The sequence below is a fragment of the Pezoporus occidentalis genome, unplaced genomic scaffold (genome assembly GCF_034315485.1).
Source record: "Pezoporus occidentalis ecotype Australia unplaced genomic scaffold, CSIRO_AGI_Poc_V1 ctg436, whole genome shotgun sequence".
In the NCBI taxonomy this organism is placed as follows: domain Eukaryota; kingdom Metazoa; phylum Chordata; class Aves; order Psittaciformes; family Psittacidae; genus Pezoporus; species Pezoporus occidentalis.
Genome location: NW_026915765.1, coordinates 88,112 through 110,123, shown reverse-complemented (window position 1 = coordinate 110,123; position 22,012 = coordinate 88,112). Strand labels below are relative to the sequence as shown.

Genomic DNA, 22,012 nt, shown 5'->3' with positions numbered 1-22,012 from the left:
AGGGTGAGGAGGCTCCAAGGGCTTGCCCAGTGCAGGAGGGAGCCGCGGAGCAGGAGCCGGAGCGCTCGGGTCCTGTTGCTCCTGCCCCGCGGTGCCCCCGTTACGTAAATCACAGCACTTGCGTAGGCAGCAGTAGCGCTGCAGCCCAATCCCATCAATGGTCACGTCTGTGTGCTATAGAAAACACAGCGATGTGCCTTGGTTTGGTCGAATACACACGATGTACCAGCGAGCAGGAGGCACAGCTGGGACCTGGAAGTACCACACCCTGCCCCCTTCTTCCTTCCCCCATCCTCTTTCCCTCCCCTCCCCCCCTTGATCCAGAAGAAAAACCCACGACTCAAAACGTGTTTCTCATGGAAAAAAAATAGATTTCACGTAAAGCTGAAGGTGGGCTCTCACCGTGGCCACAGGCCCGGGGCTGGAGGCATCAGCAGAAATGCAAACACAGCCTCTGCTTCCCCCTCCCCTCCTCACAGTTAGCAGCTTTAGGGGTCTTGTTGCTTCTTTTCTCTCCTTTGTGAATGGTACAAGTAGTTCTTCAAGAAACAGATCACCAAAATACAACAGCTCTATGCCGAGGGAAGGAGCCTTCCCCCAAAAAACTCTTCCCCGGCGTGGGAGAACTTCCCATTTCTCTGTCCATGTACAGTGTATTGCAGGGGAGCATGGCCCAGGTGCGAGAGGACTGTCCGCTGAAGGAAGGGCGCAGAAAGGCCAGGGCTAAACTTTGCTCTTGGCAAATTAGAGTCTTTAATAAAGAGTAACATGTGCAAAAAAAAAAAAAGGAAAAAATAAATCATTAAATAGCTCAACCCAGGGCTTGCAGAATTACCGCTGTCAGAACGCTTACTGCTACTTGTGTTCTTACCCGACCCATCGCTGCCATCTCAATTAAGTACCCGAGTTAAGAAGTGACATTTGGGAAGAGATCACCACAAAGGGGAAAAAAAATAACCCAAACCCAGAGGTGCAATTGCCACCTCCGTGTCCTTCCTCCACCCAGATGCCTGCTTTAAAGACATGGATGCAGCAGCAAAAAGAAACAGAAGTGTAAGAACATCCCCTTCTCTCCGTCCCGGCAAAGCACTGGTTTAGTTGGTTGAAGGAAGAATTGCTTCCTAAAAGGTGGAGTGGGTGCTTGGCCTCCCGTGTGCAAGAAGGGGATGGGATGATCAGCTGCTCTCGGTTGCTTTCCAGCAAGTTTGTGGTGTTCTGTTCCCTGCCCCGGGCACATTATAGCTGGAAACCTTCCATGGGGGCTTCGGACTGCTGGAAGATGAACTGCTGCTGGTTCTCATCTACCTGGGGAGCCAAAGCAGAGTCATCCTCTACTCCAAAGTAGTGCTCAATCAGGTCAAAGGCCTTCTGGTAGATCTCTTGGTTCTCATGGCTCTGTAGGAACTCTATCTTATCCAAACCTGGGAGGGAAAGAGAAATGGAATGTGATGAAATGAGGGGATCCTGGTATTTGCAACCCCACATCCATCCTCCACCCTTCTCCTGTTTACTGCAAGACCTCAGTCTGCATCACATTTGGGGCTGGTGAGCAGCACCGACATATAAAGCTATTCCAGAGATGCTTGTGGCTTTCCTATCAGGCAGCATTCATGTCTCTTCAATAGCCTGTTTCACTGGCACAGCTAAAGCAGCTGCACCCCCAGCTCTGCTGGGGACAAGCCCACATCTCAGTGAGGTTAAACCAAGTGGCACAAGCAGGTTGGTAGTTGCTGGGGGTACGGAGGGGAAGGAAGCAGCGCTTGCCCCAGTGGCCTCCAGTGGAAGGGCAGCAGCAGCTTTCCCTGTCCTAATTAAACCCACCAAATTAAGTTGCTCCAGGGAAAAGTGAAGCCTCTCTGGATTTCCATGGAACATCCACCGTTATAACTGGGTCCAGTTAGAGCAATTTTAGACCTAGAAGTGTCACTTTTTACTTAGCTCAGCTCGTTTCTGATTAATCCTGCTACAAGCCACAATTATCAGCTCGGCTGCAGGTCTAGGAAGCATAGACCAGAAGTAGGATAGTTTTTACTTCCAAGTATTTTGTCCTATGCCCAAATCCTAAGAGTCTAAACACACCACTGGGACAAATCTTGGCTAGTCTGAGGTACACTAAATCCTTTAGCACAGCAGAAAAGCAACAACAGAACTAACAGACACAGTTGTGTTGTTCAAAGCCAACAGCACCAAGGCCACAACCTACCATAGGCCTCCTCAATCAGACTGCAGTACGGGTTGATGCCTGTCCCACTCTGGTTGGCTTCCTGCTCTCCAAGCCTCAGGATGTTCTCCAGTCCATTCAAGGCCACCTGGACAATCTTGGAGTCCATGACAGTCAGCAGGTCACAAAGAGGCTTGATACAACCCAAGTTTACCAAGTATCTGAAGAGAGAGCACCGGCAACACACACTGCTCAGGATGTGGAATTCAATCTGTCATCAGGTTTGGACATTTAGCCTGGCCTGAGCTCTCTGAAGAGGGAGGGGGAAGCAGACTGGATTTCCTTCTCCTGATTCTGAAGGAAGCTGCAATTCCCAGCTCAGGGAACGATCCAGCTCCAGCTCTGCCTCAGGTACCCTCCCAGAGGTTCTCCACATCACCCCCTTGTCCTTGTCTCACGGTTCCCACAAAGACAAAGCTTCCATACACTAACAGCTGTCCCCCAAGAGGAGCCCCAGGGAATACCTGATCTGCTCAGGGGTTCCTCCTGACGTCGCGTTGGTGATAGCCCACGCTGCCTCCTTCCTCGTGCGGAATTCTGCTTTCTGCAAGATCTCTATCAGGACTGGGAAGATGTTTGCATCTATGACTGCCTGGGGAGAGAGCAACGAGAAGGGTTGGAGTTGGCAACGTGAGAGAAACCTCCACCTCCATCTGTCAATGCAAAAGATCTTTCCAAGCTGTGCTCTTCAGCAATTCCTTAGCCAAATCCTATTAACGCAAGACGGTCGATCCCACAACCAGCCCACAGCAGACAACCCCTATTACTGCAGCAATACTGGAGCAGTGCTCCCATCACTCATCTACCTTTATGTAGGGCACGAAAAGGATAAATTACAACTCCACAAGCTCCAGCTTTTCAAAGGGGTACCTCTAACAGAGCAGGGAGATGCAGGGGCTGTATCTGCTCCTGCTCCAATGATCCAACCTGTGGTACTCATTTCAGCCCAGTCTTTGTTGGTACCATTAAAAGCTTTTCTTAGCTCCGTTGGCAGATGGCTGGGAGCAGCAAATTTGCACATTACTGCAGAATGAGAGATGTGAACAAACCCAGCCTCTGACTGCCAGGGAAAAAAGCTGAGAACCCTTAATGCTGAGCTCAGAATTGAGGTTCACTGCAGGCGGGCTGGAGAAGACCCTACCTGTATCTGCGCTCTGTTTCCTGCTGTGATGTTGGATATAGTCCAGCAGGCTTCTTTCCTGATTGATTCCTTGGGACTACTTAATAAGTGAAGGAGACAAGGCAGGGCTGAACAGTTCAGAATCACCTTTGGAGAAAGAAAGCAGAAGTGAGATCACCAGTGTCAGGTCCAGAGCTGGAGCTGGGCACAAAATGAAGCAGGCACTCCAACAGCTGCTGCAGAGGAGGATGAGCCTCAACAGGAAGAACCTCCCTGTTCCGTGGGAGACAGGCACTTCCCTCACCTGGGTCTGGATGTCATCCCCCGTCACGATGTTACCCACTGCTCGCAGAGCTGGAGAGGCCACTTTGTAGTCGTTGTGCCTGCAGGAGAAACGGCACAAGGACAAAGCCAAGTCTATCAGATCACACACAGGCAGAAGATTCTCTCCCCAGCAACTCATCTGCATTGTCTGCTTACAATCCCTCCCCCTAGCACACGGTAATACTGACCCTGAAAACAAAGTCACAGAGCAGCGATTTTCATCCTAACTCCATCATCTTCAGATGGCTCAATTACAGATCTCACCTCTTACAGACCTCACCTCTTACATACCCCCCCTTCCTGACCAAAAGATGTTGTTAACCCAATGAGAACACCCAGAATATTTCAGGAGAATTTTGGAAGCGACCGCCTCCCAGCTCTGAAGCTGTTAGAGGCTCATTCCAGTATTTTATCTAAGTTCCCATATAGGTATCAGAGCAACAAAGCCAAGGTGATTTTTGGTAGACACTCTTTTTGCCACCTGTGGATCTGCCTAGGAACTAGGCTTCCATAAGCATGTTTGAAGGTTGAGAGCACAAGATACACTGCTGTCCTCTCTCACACGTTAGAAGCACCATTCCAACCTCTCTTTAGCAAGTTTATCCCAGCACATCGGAGGAACCCAGCTTCTCTCAGAAAGACAGGAAACTACAGCTCTCAACCTTCTTCAGACCCTCCTATGTCATCACTGCTCTGAAGTCAGCTACAGCACCCACCACCTGCATCCTATGCACACAAGAGGTGTGAAGGGTGCTCTGATGGGCTTTGACATGAACCGAGGCTCAGGCACACGCTTCCCAGTCTCACTGGGCTGAAGCAGCAAGACAAGGTACTCACATTAAGAGCTCCACCAGTCGCCGACACACTCCCGAGTCAATAACTGCTTGGATTTTCTCATTGGGACCATCTGATAGGTAGGAAAGAGCCCAGCAGGCATCTGCCAGCAGGTCAGAGTCACTGTTGAACAACAACCGGGACAACACTGGCAGGCAGGGAGACACCTACAACAACAGCCACCACCCCAGATTAGTCACGCTGTGGCCAGGACCACCACCTTTGCATGCAAAGCACCACGTGGTTGTGCTGACTGGCAAGACAACAAGTCTTGGATGTCCACTGTTTCCTCCCCTAGAGTCAGCAGCTTCCTTGTTGGTTCACACACCTTATAATCAGGGTCTGAAGTTACTTCAGCAGCGTTATTGCTAAAGTGAAATTACATCCCTTCCTCTAGGACCAAGTCTGGACTCCTGGGATAAGTGCTACTGTGCAGGCTACCATTTGGAAGCTCCTTACGCATCTTGTGGAAGAGCACTGCTCCAGTTCTTATTCTTGATAACCCCGAACAGCTCCGTATTCAGAGCAGCAACCACCAACAGCTCCACCTCTGAGTACTTTGATCATTTATAAGTGATTTGATATGACACTCCATTGAGATTTCATCCCAAGGTGAGGGATGGAATCTGAACAGTGTCAGCTCTCAGGCTTTGAGGGTGAAAACATTGATCTGAATGGTTTTCTTCTACCAAAGAAAGATGAGACAACTGAAAAGCCGGCAGCACACCAGGAAAGGGGGAGAGGAAAGCTCCCACCGCTCCAGGAGTCCTGTTTTGTAGCATTTAAAGGTCTCAGAATCAAGTTTTCAGTCACAATTTGAGTGAAGTCTCAACATTCCAGTGTTGATTAAAAAGGTTTAGGGAAGCCTACAGCATAGGCTGCCTCACAGGGAAACCCGTGCCTGCCCCTTCCTTGAGGGGTCCAGCTGATGGGCTGCCACTGGAGCTGGGCAGAAAATGAATGGGTGCATAAGCACCTGCTGAGCAGGAGAATGAGTCTCAGCAGGGAGAACCTCACCCTGTTTCCCCAAAGAATGACTTAGAGAAGTCCAGCAGTCAAAAAGAATTGAGACAACCATGGACCTTGGGTGTCTCCCCATCACCTCTCTGCCAACAAGGCTTTTCCTCTCACCTTATCAAATTCAGGAGGTGGACTCTTTCCTCTGCACAAGTTTGACAAGGCCCAGACAGCATTTCGTGTCATTGTCAACCTGGTGGACTTCGTAAGGAGCCTAAAGAGACAAGTAGCAGGAATTATCATCCTTGATGTGGAAGCCAGCAAGGGAATCAAGGGGAAAAGAACCAGTATGATTTTAAGGAAGTCGAACCACTATTCCACTTGCTGCAGCTCAAGCCATGCTGTGTGCCTCCTGAGCCCCTCCATAAGCAAGAAGAGAAGTGACATGCAACTACTTCTTAGGATAAAGAGCTTTTATTGCTACCACCACCAAGGGATGTGGGTCAAGAAGGCAAGTTCCACATTAGAGAAGTCACAGAAGGAAGGGCAAGTTAGTTGAATTGCAGTTCCAAGTTCAAATTCAGCCCAGGCAGCCGCTCACACCCTGTCTGAGGTCAGACGGTCCTCACTAGAGGACACGAACTGCTGTCACTCCACTCTAATGAGGACAGCAAGTCCTGTGGGCTGAGGACTTGTCAGCAGTCACTGCTGCCAGGTGACTGACAGAAGTAGCAGTGTAACAATCCATTTGTGCTAAAGCAGCAGTTTGCCAAGGCCAGGATAAAGATTCATTCTTTCCAGAGCAGTGAAAGCATGTGTCTGACAGACAGCCCTGGCTCTGGTGGGCACGCACCACGCTCAGGAGCTGCAGAGGGGAGGTGGGTACAAAGACCTGCTCCCTCTCGTCAGCCCTAGATAGAGGAACCCACTCGGACAAGCCCCTGAAATCCACAGTGTAAGCACAAAGAGCAGGCATCTGGAGGGGGACACAGTGAGCACTGTGACTCCAGAAAGACAAGCACACTGCACAGCACCAGCTTCAGACTGAGCACAGTGTAAAGGTTTGTGAGAAGGCATGTTAGCTACCAAGTCCCACTCGGTATCAGATACTTGTCTGAACTGCTGGTTTAACTGGTACCAATGGTTTGATTCCCAGCAATCACCACCATGAATTGCTAGGGAATCTATTCACCCAGCGCAAATATGGCTCTGCTGTAGGGCACTGGGACATCAGGAACTGGATTGGCAAGTATTCATGGCTACTCACATTAATAAGGGAGGAAGAATAGCGCAGTTAAGGACATAATCTCTACACAGAGAGCTGTCTCCAGCAATGTTCCCCAATGCCCAGACAGCCTGAAAGGAAACAGCAACAGTTTTAGGATTCACACAGTTTCTGAACAGAGGAAGAAGAGGGCAGTGTGCTAAGAGAGCATTTCCCTGTAATTCCAGGCAAGCTGGAACTGAAGCCAGTTGTTAGACACTGGCCACGCAGCTTTAACACCACATTTTCATCACAGGCAACCCCACTGTGGTTCTCTCCCTAACCCCACAGTAAGAAGTGAACCTTACCTGTTCTTGAACATCCTCAAAGTCAGAGTTTAGCAGCTCTATGAATATAGGAACTGCCCCAGCTTCAATTACTATTTTTGTTTGTTGGGAAGTTCCTGATGCAATATTCGTCAGTGCCCACGCTGCTTCGAACTGGAACAAGCAAAGAAGTGACAAGAGGATGACTAAAATAATCCTGATTTAGCAAAATATTTGCCAGCAAGTTGTGGCTATCATTCTTTTGACTTCTATTGAAAAGGTTGTGAGAGAAAAACCATATCCCAACAGCTCCATATTTGAAGGAAAGGATTTTAATTTCCTGAGCACTAAAGAGCCACATCTGCTAAATGCCTTCTTGAAGGCTCTAAGGATAGATAGGAGAGCGGGAGGCAGAAGACATCACCAGTCACACCTCATCTTTTCACCCATACAACCATCTTCCAGCAAGAAAGGTGCAGACACCTTTGCAGTGCACAAACACACCTGGAGCAGATCACTTCCATCCCTCTGCCCCATGGCAGCACCAGCTCTACCTAACCCCTTTCTAACAGACTCTTCACCTGTTCATAACAGCCTCCAATAAAGGCTTCTCCTCACCCAATTTCTTCCCACACACACATGTTCCATGACTCCACTAGCTCCCAGCAAAGACAGGGAGGCCAAATTCCCTTCTGCTGTGGCTCAACTATGGTATTTTTGCCAGCATTCTTCCAAGAATTTAATTCAGAGCCATTTATTTCATTTCTTGCCTAAGCATTACAGGCTCCCTTTGCCTTCTCCCATGCATCACAGAACCTGCACCTTTCAGGTCCAAGACACCACTTTTCCCCGATAGCCCCTGTGGGCTCAGGTTGCTGAGCTGTGAAGGTTCCACAGCTCCATGCCCCGATGATTCCCCAGCAGCATCTCCTTTACCTGTAGTGTGCAGTTCTCACTCCTCTTCAGGAATTCCACAAATCTGTCCACCACTCCTTGAGTGTTTATCACTTCATCTATTGGAGGATTCGGCTCTGAAACAGCAGAACAGTGTCAAAAGAGCACACAGGTCTACCAGGGGATGAGCTGTCAATGAACTGAATGATCTCAACCGGTACCAAACCCAGCAGGACAACTCTCCACAAACACTTTCTGTGTAATTCATACAACCAGAAATCATTACAATGTAAAGGATTCTAGCTTTCTTCCCCCCAGGCTCAAAGCTACGAAGCTTCTGTCCAGCAATACACGAGCACAAATGCTTGTAGAAGACAGGTTACAGCAGAGCTGATGGCAGGAAGGAGTTACTTTTACCTTTGGAGAGTAACTTCCTGAATTTCTGAGTGGTTGCTAGCTGTAGGTCGGGGTCATCTGAGAAAAGCATCTCTACCATCTCTCTTGTGATCACTCCCTCCTGAAAGCATGCAAAGGAGACAGAACAAGGGTTCCATTTCACACTAAGGCATCACAGTCCTTGACAGCCTACCACGATTTTGGGCTTAGCCAGTAATCCAAAGATACAAATTTGAGATCTCAGCACATTATTTACTTCCTGACAGACTCTTCCAGTTCACTGGAGTGATATTTGCAACGTTCTCAAAAGTGAGAAAGCAAAAACCTCTCAAGGTTGTCAGCTCTCTGCTGTCCCCACTGTTAAATCTACCCACAGGCATTATCACAATAAGGCACCTACCCCACATGTGGTGGAACTGACGTAGGGATCCACAAGGAGACTATCAAACATGGAGGCATCCTCATTGATCAGTTCCACATTTCTTCTTTTAAAGAGCTGGGGAGGACCAAAACACAGGAGGCATTATTAGAAAGCAATGATGTACAGCCTTCATAACTAGACATTCTTGTTCCTCAAACAAGATACTGTCAGCTAGGCTGAGCCCAACCTGAACAGAGAAGCAGTCATTAACAGCTCTGCCCTCCTGAAGCCCAGTTTGGCACCAAACCCCGGTAATAAAACATGCCAAGTCTTGCCCTCAGACACTGGTCTGCAAGTGCAGAATTGGACTTAAAGTGAGGGAAACCAGGGAGAAGGCAGCTGGTAGGTGATGCACTGATAGAGCAAACAGTCTGAGCCACACAGCACCTCTTAGGTTCATAGACCTCCAAGGCAAAAAGAAAACCACAGCTCCAAATTACTACGTGCAGCCCATACTCCCACTTGTGCTTCCTGCTTCAGGGAAACAGTCCCATTCACCAACTAATCCAAACACCCCTTTACCAACAAGGATCTGTGAGCAAAAACCTCCAATACCCCAAGGAAAAAAAGTGCTTGGAAAGCTCTGGATACGAGCTGTGTGCTCTGCACCGGGTACAAAGAGAAAGAGAAAAGCAAGATGTTGGTTAGAACAGGAAAAAATAAGAGGACTGCCAACGAACCTTAATGCACAGATCCTTGAAGATTCCAGTTAGGCAGCAGCACAATCCTGGGTGTGTTAAGGCTGTACACAAGCTACTCAAGGTGACAGTTACCTGTTGCTCTCGTTTCTGTTTGCGCAGTTGAATCCCTTCCTCTTCTCTTCGGCGCCGCATTTCCTCGGGGTTTAGGGCTTTGTTCTTGTAACTCTTCATTCGATAGTTGTCCTTGGCAGGGCTCGCCATGGTCTCTGGGAGGAGAAGACACCGCCTGCCTCAGCTCTCTGCTTCGTTAACCCACACAGCCTTGCTGACAAGGTAGCCCGGGCACGTGAAGCAGCACGGAATAGCCAGATCAGACTTAGGATGTGATCCCAACCTTAGCTCATGTCTAAGGCTGCTATGGAAAGAGGGTTAGGAAGTTTCTAGGAAGCATAATCCATAGGTTCCAAAAGGAGCCCAGACCCAATTGGATAGCATCAGGCTATCACCCACGTGAAAGGCTCCCACGCAAACGGCTTCACTGTCCTCAGGGGGTGCACAACTAAATTCCACTTTGGTTTTAAGCAGAAATTCCTTCCCTTGTGTCATTATGGCCTAAAGCACACCTTGACTTTCTTCCCCAGACACGCAGCAAAAAGCCAAGAGGACTCCCAGGCAAACTGTGGCCTTGATGCTATAACAATGGTATTGCAGAGAGCAGGGCTGCACGTCATGTACAGGCCATGTCTGTCCCACCAGGTACTGCCAGGGCTCAGTACCTGACCTACTTATTTTGCTGGTTCCTATCTGCCTCACGCAGCCCTTCTTGGTGAGTGTAAATGTGCCTCCCAGGCAGGGAAGTGACACTCCACTATTTGGCACAGGGAAAGAAAGGCAAGCAGGGCCAAGGAGAAACCCAAGGACAGAGGGGTATCAACTCCCCAGCTGCATCCAGCTGTAATCCACTGCTCTGCCCGTGTCAACTCCTTCTCGCACCTCTCCAGACTCTCCCTTTCTCCCATTTACAGTTACTTGCTTAACGTCGGGACAGGAGAGGAGCGATCACGATACACAACATCAGAGTGCAAATCAACCCCGAGACCAACTTCCTCTCCTCCAGAACTCTGCTGGTCACCAATATCTGCTTCCATCCAACTGCTGAGGGCAGGTGGAAGAAGTGCCCTGTGAAGGTTTGCAGTGCAGACTCCTTCCCCTCCTCTTTCCAGCTTCAGGCACTCCTCAGCCACGTTGCTTACAGAAAGCTTCAGTCTGACTTATCAACTGCCTCCAGCCCTTCTGGAGCTGCTCCAAGGTCAGCTGGAGATGGTTCAGACCTTACTGCCCTCCTGCTAGGAACGCTGTGAGAACACACACACACACACATATATATAGAACACACAAACAGCCAAGGGTTCAGTGCCAGGGGAAGAGGAAACTGGGAAAATTCATGTTTTGACAGGAGAGGAGACAAAATCCTTTCAGCTCTAGGATTCCCCCAAACCACCTAAAAAGGCAGCAAGCACTGTGGGGAAAAGGCAAGCGACTTCACAGCATCTTATTAGGAGGGAATTCTCTTCCCAAAACAGCAAGAGGAAAGGCCTCTGAAAAGCAAGAGATAAAAACCCCAAACTCCAAGTTCCTCTGGTCAGTTCCACTGTAAGAGATGCAGGTCCCTGGCACACAGCACTGACCCTGTCCACAGTTAGAGCCTTCATCAGTAACTTGCTTAGGGGACAGTGAGTGGCCAGAGGCTGTAAGAAAGAGGGAGTCCATCAGGCTGAGCACCACTGAAGAAGCACAGAGCCTCAAAACCTACCATAGGGGTGAAGTAACCAAGTTACAGGAGGTCCTGCAAGATCTGGAGCCTTACAGAAATCTACCTTTCGTCCCTTCCCTAAATACCCCATTTTATAGGGCCTGTCCTCCATAAAACCAAGGCAAGAAACCTGCTGATGCCATACTCAACAGTGCACTCTACCTCGCAGCAGCCTCACTGTAAAGCCTGCATTAAACCATTCATCTTCCCCCCGAGTTTACCTCTCACAAGTCAGGATTTCAGGGGCCTGTTCCTAAAGGTATTTGGCAGCACTTTCTTTACATGGCAAAGAGCAGACTGAAGATCATAGGAACTATGCAACCACTCTTACTTGTCTATCCCTTTTCCCAGCAGCATTGTATGGCAAGATTGGTCTTGGGTGACATGGTTCAGTGTGCGGTGTCCCTGCCCATGGCAGGGGGTTGGAACGGGATGATCTTAAGGTCCTTTGCAACCCAAACTATTCTATGATTCTAAGATTGAAGAATTGATTATTAACTGAAAATCAGCTAATTCAGAACATAGAAAAGGCTTTTAAAACCGCTACAGGCTTTAGGGGGGCTCTATCTGATCTGACAGTAGCAAGGTGTGGCACCTGCACAGAGATGTGCATTCACAAGATCTATTTAAGTACCAGTGTTACCTCAGTGCAGCCCCATTGCTGCCCCAACGCCAATGGCTCATCAGCCACACAAAAGAGTGAGAGTTCCTGGCTTCCTTCTGAGGATTACAGCAGAATCCCAAACAAAGTCAAATTTGTTCCCTCCCTTTGGAAAGCTGAAGGCTCCAATTCAAAGGTAGTTTTGAAGACAAGAAGGAGGGAAAAGTGCTTAAAGGAGTTAATGCCATATGCTGGATTACCAAGCAGTTAGTCATATAAATAGCAAAGCAACACATGACAGCTCAGCTGCCTCCCAGCTTGCACAACCCTACTGGGCTGAGCACACCCCAACATGCTGGGAGGTCTCAGAGCACTCTCCTCACCTTGCAGTTTAAGGCTCTGGATTTCCCTGTTATACTAAAGGAAAACCCCTACTGGAATATCATGAATATGGCATTAGAAAAGGAAAACCATCAGGAATTAGGACAGGGTTAGAATGAGGCACTTTCACCACCAGGGTTAACAGTCAGTTCAGGCCCTCCACTTCCAGGCCCTTGCTCATGCTTCAACTCCTTCCCGCTGCAAGAGGCAGCCTTCTGTTCCTAGGAACCTGGTTTCCCCCACATTCTGCATCCCTCAGATTACCCTGGACCCAAAGTACAACCTCTACCTGTTCCCTTTCCACTGGTCAGTTAGAAGTGACTACTGCAAGTCCCTCTGAAGCATCCATGCTTCCTCAGCAGGTTACTGCCATTCTTGAGCACTGGCTACAGAGGGGCTCAGTGTGCACCACCACCCTCACCTCAACCTCTTCCATCCAATTCACCTTTCTTGGGCAGAATGAAAACCTGCAGAGGTAAAAGCTTGTTGAAAAGGTGTTTAAAAACCTGAGCCTGCAGAGCTTTCCCCCAGCTCCTTCTGTAAATCAGAGCTCCACAAAAGAGTTTTCACACTGTTTCCGAATACCAAGAACGCTCAAGAACCTGCTGTCTGCACCAAAACCTCCCAGAGATCACACCAGAAAACAACTTCAGACTTGCAAGATTGACTCCATTTAAAATAGTGTTCTTAGAGCCTGGACAAAACATTACTTCTCTAGGAATTCCCTGGCCTCAGGCAATTGAACAGGTCTAAGGGTTATGAGCCTGCACATAGAAAGAGTGATTTCTGCCTCCTGAACATGGAACACGAGGTAACCCTGGCTCTGCAGGACAGGTTCTGAGCCCCAGTGTACATCTGATGACTTGCTTTAACAAAGCACAGCCGGGTAAAGCTTTGCTCAGGCACCAGGCAGATGGAAGGCTCCATAAACACCCACTGCTCACGGCCCAGAGGGACTCCTCTGCCCTGGGGAAAAGAGCAGCAATTGGGAAGCTTGGGGCCCGTGGACTCAGTGTCAGAGGCATTACCTTTTAGCTCTCAGCTCTGTGAGTGGCTCTGCAGGGCGACAAGCACAAGGGGAGTGTGTAATTCAGTTCACTGACGGCTGAGGAAGCCCCTGCTGCCACAAACAAGGACTGAGACTAAAGCAGCAGCATGAGTGTAGCTGCAGCTCCATCATCCCGAGTCAGAGAGACAAGGCAAGTGTCAGCCAAGGAACTCTGCTCACTGTTAACCACTGGCTGCAATGATCTGCTGGGGCCACTTCAGAGCACAAAGCAATCTGTGCTAAACACAGATGTAAACCAAACAGCAATGCCTTCCAGGGCTGCCGAGCATCAAGGAGCTAAAACACAGCTTTGTAACTTCCAAAAGAAGCCTGTTAGCTCCATCCTCACTACTAAAAGTGCACCTGAAACCACTCAACTTCCTTAGTGTCCCCAGAGAGAATGGTTACCTGAGGGGGGGGTTAAAGCCATGATCAGTGCAATGCCTCCCAACACACAGCCCATGTTTAGTACAGAGTCCCCACACCAACAAGTGCTGAATGCTAACCACCTCTGGAATCACCCCTGCTCACTGGCACAGCATGAGCCTGAGAAGTCCTTGACTGGGGTAAACAACTGACACCACTGGTGTGTTATCACCCTTGTTCTCAGGCTAAAGTCAAAACCACAGCGCTGCCCCAGCTACTAAGAAGGAGAAAAATGCCTGCTACAGCTGAAGCCAGGACACAGGCTCATCCTTATGTACTGAAGGATGAGAAGGTATTTACCACTTAAAGGGAAGGAAAACCAGTGTGAAAGTTTGGCTTTGGAGGCTCAGCAGAGCCCTCAAAGCCTGTGCAAAAGCCAGCACGAGCTACAGCAGCTCAGCCACGAACTGGAATTCCAGGGTCATCACCAAGACTGTAATAGCTTCTTGATGTTACTGGATCAGAAACAAATCCCTGCTCCTTTCCAGAGGATGCTCTTCCCAGTCCTCTGCATTACAGAGAGCATTTGCTCCAAACACTTCCTCAGCTGCTCCTAAAAGACTTTGAGCTGAGTCACTGCAGGTCTAAATCAGGACTCGAGCTGCTGAGTCAGATTGAAGTGACAAGGCAGAGAAACAGTTACACTGACACATCTGACAAGGCCTTTTTTAAGGCAAACCCCTTTTCCCAAAGGCAATCTTTGGTACAGTTCTGGTGCTGGGCATGAGACACATACCCACAGCACAGCCTCACCAGTCAGGAAGGCAGCAGCTCTGCATTTGGAGGGGAGAAGAAATGAACCCCATCAGCACCCACATTTCCACTGGGTACATTTCAAAGCTTCCCAGCTGGGGCAGATCCTCCAAAGGCTCCTTCCAAGCCGAGTTTCCCTGTGATGGTATAAACCGGGACAGCTACAATTAAACCCCATCTAAATGGGACAAGTAGTAGCAAAACAGATCCGGCAAACTACTAAGTTTCATTTGGCAAACGTTACTGACTCTGTCCTTTGGGTTTCTCCTACCCTTCCATACACTTACCTGGAAACCCAGAGGAACCTCCCATCTCCTGCCTCCCTGCTTGACCAGGCTCAGAGCTAAACACATATTCCTACAGGACCCCTCCTAAACTCAGCTGTGCAACGCATTTTACAGCACTCCATGGACGTGTCTTCAGTCAGTTCTTAAGAGCTCAAGCACCTGCTTTACAACACAGCAGAAAGGTTCCTCCCGATGGATACGGACTTAATGTCTCTGGAGAGTTCTCTTCAAGAAGAAGCACGTCCAGGACAACTTTGTGATTTCAACTGAAAGCACAGAAGGAAGCCCAAGTAATCCATGCTACTGAAGTACAGGCTAAATGAAGCTGGGTGTAATAAATACCTAAAAGGAGCTGAATTACTTGTACAGTATAAACAGACAGCTCTGAACTGCTACCAGAAATGAGCCAAGAACAGATTCCCCTATTGAACATGCCACTGATAATGTGGAGTGAATGAAAACGCCCTTCACTTGCTCAGAAGGCCACAGAGGGGAAAGGAAGCTACACACTTGTGCTGACAGGAGACCAACTACACAAGAAGTCCCGTCAAACAAGCAGCAATTCAAGGCTTTTCCCTTACAGCCCTGGAATTACCCCAGCTGCTGGAAAAGTGGCCAAGTTCTGTCATCCCATCACTCACGCTGCTATGTTTGCTCTGCTGCTCTTCTGTTGGAGGGTTTATTACACAGAAGCACAGGCAGAGGCAGTTCTCTTTCAGAGTGGTCTTAACCCCAGGCTGCCACCAGCCCCGCGGGCCCTGCTGTACCAGGGGATAAGCCCTGTTTGGCTGCTGGGGCAGCAGCCTCCCCTGGCTCCCTCCCCTCTGCTTCAGCTCCCCAGAGCCAGTGATGTGATATCACTGCTGGAATGTGCAGCAGTGCCATGGATGTGGCCAGGGAGGGGGAAGGGAAAGGCAAAAATCCTCTCTGGGGAAAAACAACAGCCCCACAGCACGCTTGTCCTTCCCGAGGGTCAAAGACCAGGATTCCTTCCGGGCTGTCCGTGTCAAAGAACTCACCTGTACATGGGATGGTTTGTGCTGGATGGGACCTTAAAGCTCACCCAGCTCCACCCACCTGCCACAGGCAGGGACCCCTTCCACTAGAGCAGCTTGCTCCAAGCCCCTGGGTCCAACCTGGCCTTGAACGCTGCCAGGGATGGGGCAGCCACGGCTTCTCTGGGCACCCTGTGCCAGCGCCTCAGCACCCTCACAGGGAAGAGCTCCTGCCTTACATCTATCCTAAGTGATTAATTTCAACTCTGCCTCCTCCTGATCTTTACACCTCCAATATCTGAGGTTTGGGGCTTCAAGTCCTCTTCCACACGATTGATGTATTCCGAGACATTCAGATTTCCTGAAGAGTGAGTGGGCTCCCAAGTACAACAGCGTCACCCAAGGCCAGGGAGTCCTTTGTTACAGTTCTTTAAGCAGGGATTAGCTCTTCAACTAAGTCAACTCAAACTCGACCCACAAGAGTTATACGAGGTTAAAACCGACCAGAGATGATTAGAGAGCTATCAAGTTCCAGCAAAAGCTCATCCTTCCCAACATGTGCTTTGCTCCAGAAACAACCACCACTGATTTGCAAAGCAAATCCGAGTTCAGCTGGACCCTGCCAGCACAACAGCTTAAAGCTGAGAGGCTCCAGGAATTCGTACTTTCACTATTACATTCCTTTAATGATCGAGCTCCCCTTTACAAAGTTCATATTTGCTCTCCTGAACACAGCAAACAGAGCCAAAAGAGCCAAACAACTCCCTCAATCCATCAGCCACGAAGGTTTTGTGAAGCACGGAGCATCACACGCTGCTCCACAGGCTGAGGAGCGCTGCAAAGGCAGCCAGACGTGCCATTTGCATAGCAAACGAAGAACAGACCCAGCAGCGTACTTAAGAACGCAGGCAAGACCAACACCACGACTGCTCACAGCCACCACGCACCCTCAGCCTGCACCCCGCAAGGAGTAACAGGGCTGAGCTGCCACCCTTTAGCCCTGTTAGGCAAAAGCAACGCCTTGATTCCTTTAAACAATGAACTATTCGAATGTAACTGCCTCACTGCAAGGAGTTCTCAATCCCTGCTTCAAGCAATGATGGGGAAGGATGGGGAGCTCCTCTGCATGAACTCCTCGGCTCCAGATAGCAGCAGCAGCTTTCAGGCACTCACACTCCCCCCCCCAGGCCCTTGTGTTACCTCAAGGTTTCACGTCTCAAGCTATGGATTCAGTTTTAAAAGCTGCCATGGATGGGAGGCGCTGCAGCCGCGGCACACGCAGGCTTGAGGCCACTCACCTGGCCTGGCACATCCCAGGATGAAGGTGGAGGGAGAGTTCCCGATGGAACCATAGAATGGTTTGCGATGAAAAAGCTCATCCAGTTCCAGCCCCCTGCCACGGGCAGAGACACCTCACACCAGACCACGTCACCCCAAGGCTCTGTCCAGCCTGGCCTGGAACACTGCAGGATCCCACCCCAAAGGCCATTTTTAAGGCTTCTGAAGGGAAATCTGGTTCCAAGACAAGGTGAAAGGTGGTAAAACCTTAACCCCCCCTGAGGATCCTCACTGCTTTACAGAGAACACACCTGCCACAGGCTTGGCCTTCCCACCCACTTCACCCATTCAAACCCTGCCTTACTACTTGAAGGCTCAAGGAAAAGGCACCTCCCTAAGCAGGGAGCTTCAATTTCAGGCTGCATCCAAAGGAACAAGAAAAGGCTGCTGCTACTGAAGTGCCTTTTGAAGGGCAGCGCTCAGTTATGGCTTATCTGTAGCTCTCTGAGAGTGCTGTCTGCAGCCCTGTGTCCACTTTGGGGGCAACAGCACAAAGAGGGACCTGGAGCTGTTGGAGCGAGGCCAGAGGAGGCCATGGGGATGCTGTGAGGGCTGGAGCAGCTCTGCTCTGGAGCCAGGCTGAGAGAGCTGGGCTGGGTCAGCCTGGAGAAGAGAAGGCTCCTGAAGGGGAGACCTGAGAGCAGCTCCAGTGCCTGAAGGGGCTGCAGGAAAGCTGGAGAGGGGCTTGGGACAAGGGATGTAGGGACAGGAATGGCTTTAAGCTGCCCTAAACTCTTCCGGGCTCCAGAAGAGGCTCGCAGGGGACTGACAGCGCCACGGGCACTTCAGGCAGCACCAACCGCGGCAGCTCCTTCCCCTACCGCAGCCCTGACGCCCTTCTCCTCGGTGCCCGCAGCGCAAACAGCCCCCGTGCCCCAGCGCTGAACCCGCCGCTCCCTGAGCCCGAGCCGTTACCGCTCAGAGCGGCCAAGGACCCCCGGCACCCGCCCCGCGGCCCGGCTACCGGGCTGGGACCACCCCAGGGGCTCCGAGCGCCCTTCCCGGCGCAGGCCCCGCCGTGCCGGGATGACTCAGCAGCAGCAGCGGCGGCGGCGGTCGGGCCCGCACTCCGCGCCCCGCCAGCCGGGCCCGCCGCCGCTGAGGGGACGCGGCCGGAGCCCCGGTGCGGGGTGCCGGGGGGCTCCCAGGCCGCGCTGCCCGCGCTGCTCCGGCCGGTGCCGCGGCCGCTCCCGGCCCTTCCCGGTGCCCCCCAGCCCCGTTCCCCGAGCCCCGGCCGCTGCCCGCGCTCACCCATCGCGGCTCCTGCGGCGGCGGCTCCCGAGCGGCGGCAGCCACAATATGGCGGCGCCGGCAGAGGGAGGGCGACGGGCACGGACGGCGGCCGCGGAGGGACAAACCTCCTCAACGCGCGGACGGGGCGGGGCCGCTCCTTCCACCCGCTGCGTTCGGGCGGCCCCTAGCGGCCGGGAGTGGAATCCGTGTCCTGCCCCCCGTGTCCCCCCTTCACCCCCTGCGCCCACCCGCTCCCCCCCCCCAGCTCCCCACGCACGCAGTGCGGGTTCCGAGCACAGGAACACCCAAAAAACTCGGTTTATTACAAACGCTGTGCCCCGCCCGTGGCCTCGGCATCCCTCAGGAGGTGCGGGGCCGCCCGCTGCCGCCCGTCGCGATGAACACGTCAATGGGGACGTTAGGCAGCGTCAAGCAGTGGCTGCCGGGGCATCGCCGCAGCTGCCTGTGGGAGAAAGAGGAGTGAGGCAGGGGGCAATGCACGGTGCAGGAAGGCATGGCACAGCCTGGCATGGTACAGAATGGTACAGCATGGTATAACATGGTACAGCATGGTATAACATGGTACAGCATGGTACAGTATGGTACAGAATGGTACAGAATGGTATAACATGGTACAGCATGTTATAGCATGGTATAACATGGTACAGGATGGTATAACATGGTACAGCATGGTATAACATGGTACAGCATGGTACAGTATGGTACAGAATGGTACAGAATGGTATAACATGGTACAGCATGTTATAGCATGGTATAACATGGTACAGGATGGTATAACATGGTACAGCATGGTATAACATGGTACAGCATGGTACAGTATGGTACAGAATGGTACAGAATGGTATAGCATGGTATAACATGGTACAGAATGGTATAACATGGTACAGCATGGTATAGCATGGTATAACATGGTACAGAATGGTATAACATGGTACAGAATGGTATAGCATGGTATAACATGGTACAGAATGGTATAACATGGTACAGCATGGTACAGAATGGTATAACATGGTACAGCATGGTATAACATGATACAGCATGGTATAACATGGTACAGCATGTTATAGCATGGTATAACGTGGTACAGAATGGTATAACATGGTACAGCATGTTATAGCATGGTACAGCATGGTACAGAATGGTATAACATGGTACAGCATGGTATAGCATCATACAGCATGGTACAGCATGGTATAACATGGTACAGCATGTTATAGCATGGTATAACGTGGTACAGAATGGTATAACATGGTACAGCATGTTATAGCATGGTACAGCATGGTACAACGTGGTACAGCATGGTACAGCATGGTATAACATGGTACAGCATGGTATAACATAGTTCAGCATGGTACAGCAAAGCAGAGGAACACCATGGCATGGAGCTGATCCTGCCTCTCTACTCTGCTCTCATGAGACCCCACTTGCAGAACTGGGTGCAGTTCTGGTGTCCTCAGCATAAGGACATGGAGCTGTTGGAGCAAGTCCAGAGGAGGGACATAAGGATGCTCAGGGGTTGGAGCACCTCCCATATGAAGACAAGCTGAGAGTTGTGGCTGTTCAGCCTGGAGAAGAGAAGCTGTGTGGAGACCTCAGAGCAGTTTCCAGTGTCTGAAGGGGGCTACAAGGATGCTGGAGAGGGACTCTTCATTAGAGACTGTAGGGATAGGACAAGGGGTGATGGGTTCAAACTGAAACAGGGGAAGTTCAGGTTGGGGATAAGGAAGTTCTTCCCTGTGAGGTTGCTGAGGCGCTGGCACAGGGTGCCCAGAGAAGCTGTGGCTGCCCCATCCCTGGCAGTGTTCAAGGCCAGGTTGGACACAGGGGCTTGGAGCAAGCTGCTGTAGTGGAAGGTGTCCCTGCCCGGGGCAGGGGTTGGAGCTGGAAGAGCTTTAAGGTCCCTTCCAACCCAAACCAGGCTGGGATCCCACGATTCTACAGCACAGCATGGCGTGGTTCAGTACAGCACTCTGATATGGCAGGGCATGATCTGACATGAGCCAGCACAGCGCAGCACCGACACGGCACAGCTCAGCACAACACATCAGAAGCCCCTGCCTGCCCCAGCAAAGCTTGTGGGCAGCAGCAGCCCGCAGGCAAGCAGGGCTCAACCTTCCCCCCCCATCCCAGACACGGAGGGGCTCGGTGCACCCAGCAAAGGCAGTGCTGCAGGCGATGGGGCCGCAGTGGGGCTGTGCCTGCCCCCGCAGCACGTCCTGCCCACTCCTTACCTCCCCACTGCCAGCTCTTGGCCCGGGGACTCCTGCACCTCGGGGGGCACCTCTGAGCTGGGGCAGTCGCCGGCCTCGATGGGGAACTTCCGAGCCTGCAGCGCGCGCTGGGAGCTCATGGCTGGACCCTGGGGGAGAGGAAGGAGCAGTGGGACCCCTGCGAGCCCCTCAGCATCACCCTGCCCACCGCTGGGCTCCGGGCGAGGACGTTCCAGCCTGCACCCACCTCGCTGAGAATCCACCACCGGGACTGGGCAGCACCGACCTGCGTCACAATGGTACCCCCGGGGGTTCACAGGTCCCTTCTGTGTACTGCCCCGCCCCAGGGTGCCTCTAGGGTGCTGCTGAGGATTCACTGTAGGACGAACTAAGGGAGCAAAGGGAAGGCATGGAGCGGTTTTTGCTCGCCCATGGCTACCAGCTGGGCAGGACCATTGGTGAGGGGATGTACTCCAAAGTGAAGGAGGCATTTTCCCAAAAGCACCGCAAGAAAGTGGCCATTAAAATAATTGATAAGAAGGGAAGGCCAGAAGGTAAGGGGTGACTCCAAAGAGGCACTGTCCGTCCTCGGAGGCTTTGAAAGCTGGTTTCCCACCCTTGCCACCAGACAGCGGCTGGGCAACGGCTAGACTTGGTGCCCTTAAAGGTGTTTTCCAACCTGGTTGATCCCATGATTCTCTTGCTAGAGTTTATCCACAAATTCCTGCCCCGGGAGCTCCAGATCATCACCCGCTTGGAGCACAGGAACATCATCCGCACGCACGAGGTGCTGGAGTGGGCGGAAGGGAAGCTGTGCATGGTGATGGAGCTGGCGGAGGACGGGGATCTCTTTGACTACCTGGTGCGGGAGGGGCCCCTGCCCGAGCCCCGCGCCAGGGCGCTCTTCCTGCAGCTGGTGGAGGCGATCCGGTACTGCCACGAGCGCGGCGTGGTCCATCGCGACCTCAAGTGTGAGAACACGCTGCTGCACGGCCCCACCTTGAAGCTGACGGACTTCGGCTTCGCCAAGCTGCTGCCCTGGCAGCGGCAGGAGCTGAGCTGGACCTTCTGCGGCAGCACGGCCTACACGGCGCCCGAGGTGCTGCAGGGGCTCCCGCACGACAGCCGCAAGGGTGATGTGTGGAGCGCGGGGGTCATCCTCTACGCCCTGCTCTGCGCCCGCCTGCCCTTCAACGACGCCGACATCCCCCGCATGCTGCACCAGCAGCAGAAGGGAGTCTCGGTCCCCGCGCGCCTCGGCATCTCCAAGGAGGGGCAGAACCTCCTCAGGATGCTCCTGGAACCGGACATGGTGCGGAGGCCGTTCATTGAGGCCGTGCGCAGGCACCCCTGGCTCACCAACCCCTGATCTCCCCAGGTGGAAGCGTTTCTAATACTAAGATAAATTTGGAGGTCAGTGTCTGCTGTGTCTCCATCCTCGCAGGTGACAGTGCCATTCGTGCTCAGGCATTGCATGGGTTCAATCCAAGCTCTCTACAGGGTGGGAGGCAAGGGAGGTTTAAAGCAGCGACCCATAGATCCTCCTAGGGCAGCTGTACCTATCTCGT

General features: G+C 51.7%; 3 protein-coding genes across 6 annotated transcripts; 1 reads left to right on the top strand and 2 right to left on the bottom strand.

Annotated features, from left to right (window-relative positions):
- Positions 1–724: 724 nt before the first annotated feature.
- Positions 725–18,382, bottom strand: KPNA6 (karyopherin subunit alpha 6). Of its 4 annotated transcripts, none has more exons than XM_062634703.1 (15): positions 18,232–18,250; positions 11,027–11,086; positions 9,378–9,604; positions 8,677–8,772; positions 8,298–8,397; positions 7,923–8,017; positions 7,029–7,160; positions 6,724–6,812; positions 5,631–5,730; positions 4,503–4,666; positions 3,646–3,724; positions 3,363–3,488; positions 2,686–2,813; positions 2,204–2,382; positions 725–1,421 (listed from the first exon to the last, which is right to left on the bottom strand). In XM_062634703.1, the coding sequence occupies exons 1-15, from the start codon at positions 18,233–18,235 to the stop codon at positions 1,237–1,239; spliced, it is 1,764 nt and encodes a 587-aa protein (XP_062490687.1). In that variant the 5' UTR covers positions 18,236–18,250; the 3' UTR covers positions 725–1,236. The 4 variants fall into 4 exon arrangements, with proteins under 4 accessions (XP_062490687.1, XP_062490689.1, XP_062490688.1 ...); XM_062634705.1 differs by having other exon boundaries at positions 9,471–9,604; XM_062634704.1 differs by lacking the exon at positions 11,027–11,086 and having other exon boundaries at positions 18,232–18,382.
- A 155-nt stretch (positions 18,383–18,537) lies between these two features.
- On the bottom strand, positions 18,538–20,855 carry FAM229A (family with sequence similarity 229 member A). Its single transcript, XM_062634681.1, has 3 exons — positions 20,822–20,855; positions 20,466–20,715; positions 18,538–18,676 (listed from the first exon to the last, which is right to left on the bottom strand). Exons 1-3 carry the CDS (start codon positions 20,853–20,855, stop codon positions 18,574–18,576), a joined length of 387 nt encoding a protein of 128 aa, XP_062490665.1. The 3' UTR covers positions 18,538–18,573.
- On the top strand, positions 20,787–21,813 carry TSSK3 (testis specific serine kinase 3). The gene is made up of 2 exons (XM_062634682.1): positions 20,787–20,998; positions 21,152–21,813. Exons 1-2 carry the CDS (start codon positions 20,854–20,856, stop codon positions 21,811–21,813), a joined length of 807 nt encoding a protein of 268 aa, XP_062490666.1. The 5' UTR covers positions 20,787–20,853.
- Positions 21,814–22,012: the final 199 nt, after the last annotated feature.